The sequence below is a fragment of the Drosophila subobscura genome, chromosome U (assembly GCF_008121235.1).
Source record: "Drosophila subobscura isolate 14011-0131.10 chromosome U, UCBerk_Dsub_1.0, whole genome shotgun sequence".
Lineage (NCBI taxonomy): Eukaryota > Metazoa > Arthropoda > Insecta > Diptera > Drosophilidae > Drosophila > Drosophila subobscura.
This window is the reverse complement of record NC_048534.1, coordinates 420,345-423,390: the sequence shown is the minus strand read 5'-3', so window position 1 is coordinate 423,390 and position 3,046 is coordinate 420,345. Positions and strand designations below refer to the sequence as shown.

Sequence of the window (3,046 nt, the reverse complement as noted above, 5' to 3'; positions counted from 1 at the left end):
TTGTCTGCACTACCTCCTCCCATTTCCATTGCTTGGCAGATTTACCCCTCACACTCTTTCTTTCGATTGTCAGCCTCCCACTACGTCCATCGATTGGCAGCTCTGAAACTTTTACTCATCACGTTTTCTTTTCTCGGAAAATGAATTGCTACAATAAGTGCGACATGGCGCCTGATTAAAGTCGCAACAAAGAAAAGAAAACCTTACAGGAAAGTTGTTCCTCACCAATATGCGGCATAATGAGTGTTTTGATTTTAAAAATGCCAGCAAAAGGTAAACCAAGGAGAAAATGGTTCCAGGCTACAGAGACACATATTTCATATATTTCTATAGCCCCTAATAACTTCAGAAATCGTAGATGACCTGTAAATATCTATCCAAAATCCTATACAGCTCTCAGTTTGCCTTCAAGCTCCGGCTATCGTATCCGGAGATAAATCAAATTTATGCTCCGCTGACAACAAAAATATATGTACAAAATTATTTTTCAATCTGTTTTACAACAAAAATTCATAAACAAAATTTTCTCAAAAAATAATTTACTTTTGTTTCAATTTTCAATCCAACAAATCACTTCAGTCATGTCTCAATCACGAGTGTCGGTTAACCCTCCGACGAACCTCAACGCTTCGTCGATGGGGAAGGAAAAGAAGCTGAAGATTACATATCCTGTGGCCCATAAGGATGAGTCTTTGAATGAAACCATTCATGGTATCGGCGTAAGGGATGTCTATCGCTGGCTGGAGGATCCTGAGGCACAAGAGACTCATCGTTTCATCGATGCACAGAATGCCATCAGTCAGCCCTTTTTGGAGAATTGCGACGAGTGGCAAAAGATCAATACGAAGCTGACGAAGCTCTGGAACTATCCGAAATATGGCACACCCATGCGCAATGGCAGCTTTTATTATTACTACAAGAACACAGGGCTGCAGAATCAACATGTCATGATGCAGCAGGACACTCTGAAGGAGGAGGGTCGAGTGTTTATTGATCCCAATGAACTGTCCCCCGATGGCACCACCGCCATAACGCAGGCCTCGTTCTCCGATGATGGAGCCTACATGGCATATGGCCTTAGCGAAAGTGGCTCTGATTGGGAGAAGATACGCATCCGCAAGGCCCAGGACTGCAAGGACTTTGCCGAGGTGCTCGACAAGGTCAAGTTTACATCCATTGCTTGGACTAAGGACAACAAGGGTTTCTTCTACGGTCGCTATCCATGGCAGGATGGCAAGACCGATGGTTCCGAGACTAAGCAGAATGAGCATCAAAAGTTGTACTATCATCGCCTGGGAGAGTCGCAGGAAACGGATACAATGGTGGTGGAGTTCCCCGAGCAACCGTCGTGGCGCACCATCAGCGAGGTCTCCGACTGTGGCAAGTATCTGATTCTATACATCAGCTATACAGTGCGCGATAATATGATATACTACGCGAACATCAATGCGGGTGAGGAAATCTGCGGCCCGATGAATGCCCATCCGATTGTCGATAAATTCGAGGCCGATTATGAATTTATCACCAACGAGGGATCCCGGCTATACTTTCGCACCAATAAGAGTGCCCCCAATTACCGTCTGGTCATAATTGATGTGGAACATCCTCAGGAAGAGCTTTGGAAAACGGTGATTCCCGAGCACGAGAAGGATGTCATGGAGTGGGCTTTGTGTGCCCATGAGAATAGGCTTGTGGTTTGCTACATACGCGATGTTAAGAGTGTCCTGCACTCGTACGAATTGGCAACGGGCAAAATGTTGCAAGAATTTGATCTGGATATTGGCACTATTTCAGGGGTTTCTGGTGAAAAGAAATACTCGGAGATTTTCTATAGTTTTTCGTCCTTTCTCACCCCTGGCATCATCTATCAATATGACTTTGCCAAGCCCGAGGAGAAGCCGAAAGTTCATCGTGAAATTAAACTGGATTTGGAGGGATTCTCGCGGGACTCGTATGCCGTAGAGCAGGTGTTCTACAAAAGCAAGGACGACACGGACATACCCATGTTTATCATTCGCAAAAAACGCTACACCTTAGAGCCGCGTCCTTGTCTGCTCTATGGATATGGGGGCTTCAATCACAGCTTGATGCCTTCCTTTGGCATCACAGCCGTCACGTTTATAGATGCCTTCGATGGGGTTGTGGCATATCCGAATCTACGCGGCGGCGGAGAATATGGAATCAAGTGGCACAATGCCGGAAGACTACTGAAGAAACAAAATGTCTTCGATGATTTTCAAGCCGCAGCCGAGTACTTGACCTGCAACAAGTACACCTCCAAGGATCGTTTGGCCATCCAGGGTGCTTCGAACGGGGGTCTACTCGTTGGGGCATGCATCAATCAGCGTCCGGATTTGTTTGCCGCTGCTGTTGCCCAAGTGGGCGTCATGGATATGCTCCGTTTCCACATATTCACCATCGGACATGCCTGGTGCTCCGACTATGGCAATCCCGATGAAAAGGAGCACTTTGAGAATCTCCATGGCTACTCGCCGTTGCACAATGTGCACACCCCAAAGGAAACATCGAAGGAGTATCCGTCCACTTTGATTCTAACTGCCGATCACGATGATCGTGTCAGTCCTTTACATTCGCTGAAGTTTGCCGCCGCCCTCCAGGAAGCTGTACGTCAATCGGAGTTCCAGAATAATCCGATACTTCTGCGGGTCTACACCAAGGCTGGGCATGGCGCTGGCAAACCCACAACAATGCGCATCAAAGAGGCCACCGATATACTGTCCTTTTACTTGAAGAGTTTGACAATGGATACAGTCAATCTTTGAGCAGAATATACACAGACACTTTTAGCAGGAAAAGATACCACAGCAGCAGCCTATACGAAAATCAAAAAATGTTGTCGTAAATTTGCAGACAATCTAATACAATTTCAATTAAACTTGCAATTTTATATTTATACTCCAAACGCTGCTCTTATTTAAGGGTATTTAGGTAGTAATGGTCTTATATTTCACATCTTCTTTAAGATAATCTTCAGCTTTGATCAGGCTCTAGGCAAAATGAAGATGAGCATCTTCGATTTGTAAGA

At 45.4% G+C, this 3,046-nt stretch overlaps 1 protein-coding gene across 1 annotated transcript; it reads left to right on the top strand.

Annotated features, from left to right (window-relative positions):
- The first annotated feature begins 566 nt into the window (after positions 1-566).
- On the top strand, positions 567-2,815 carry LOC117901851 (prolyl endopeptidase). The gene has a single exon (XM_034812801.1). The coding sequence runs from the start codon at positions 582-584 to the stop codon at positions 2,781-2,783; it is 2,202 nt and encodes a 733-aa protein (XP_034668692.1). The 5' UTR covers positions 567-581; the 3' UTR covers positions 2,784-2,815.
- Positions 2,816-3,046: the final 231 nt, after the last annotated feature.

Coding starts and splice junctions, on each gene's coding strand:
- LOC117901851 (XM_034812801.1), top strand. CDS start 582: ATGTCTCAATCACGAGTGTCGGTTAACCCTCCGACGAACCTCAACGCT.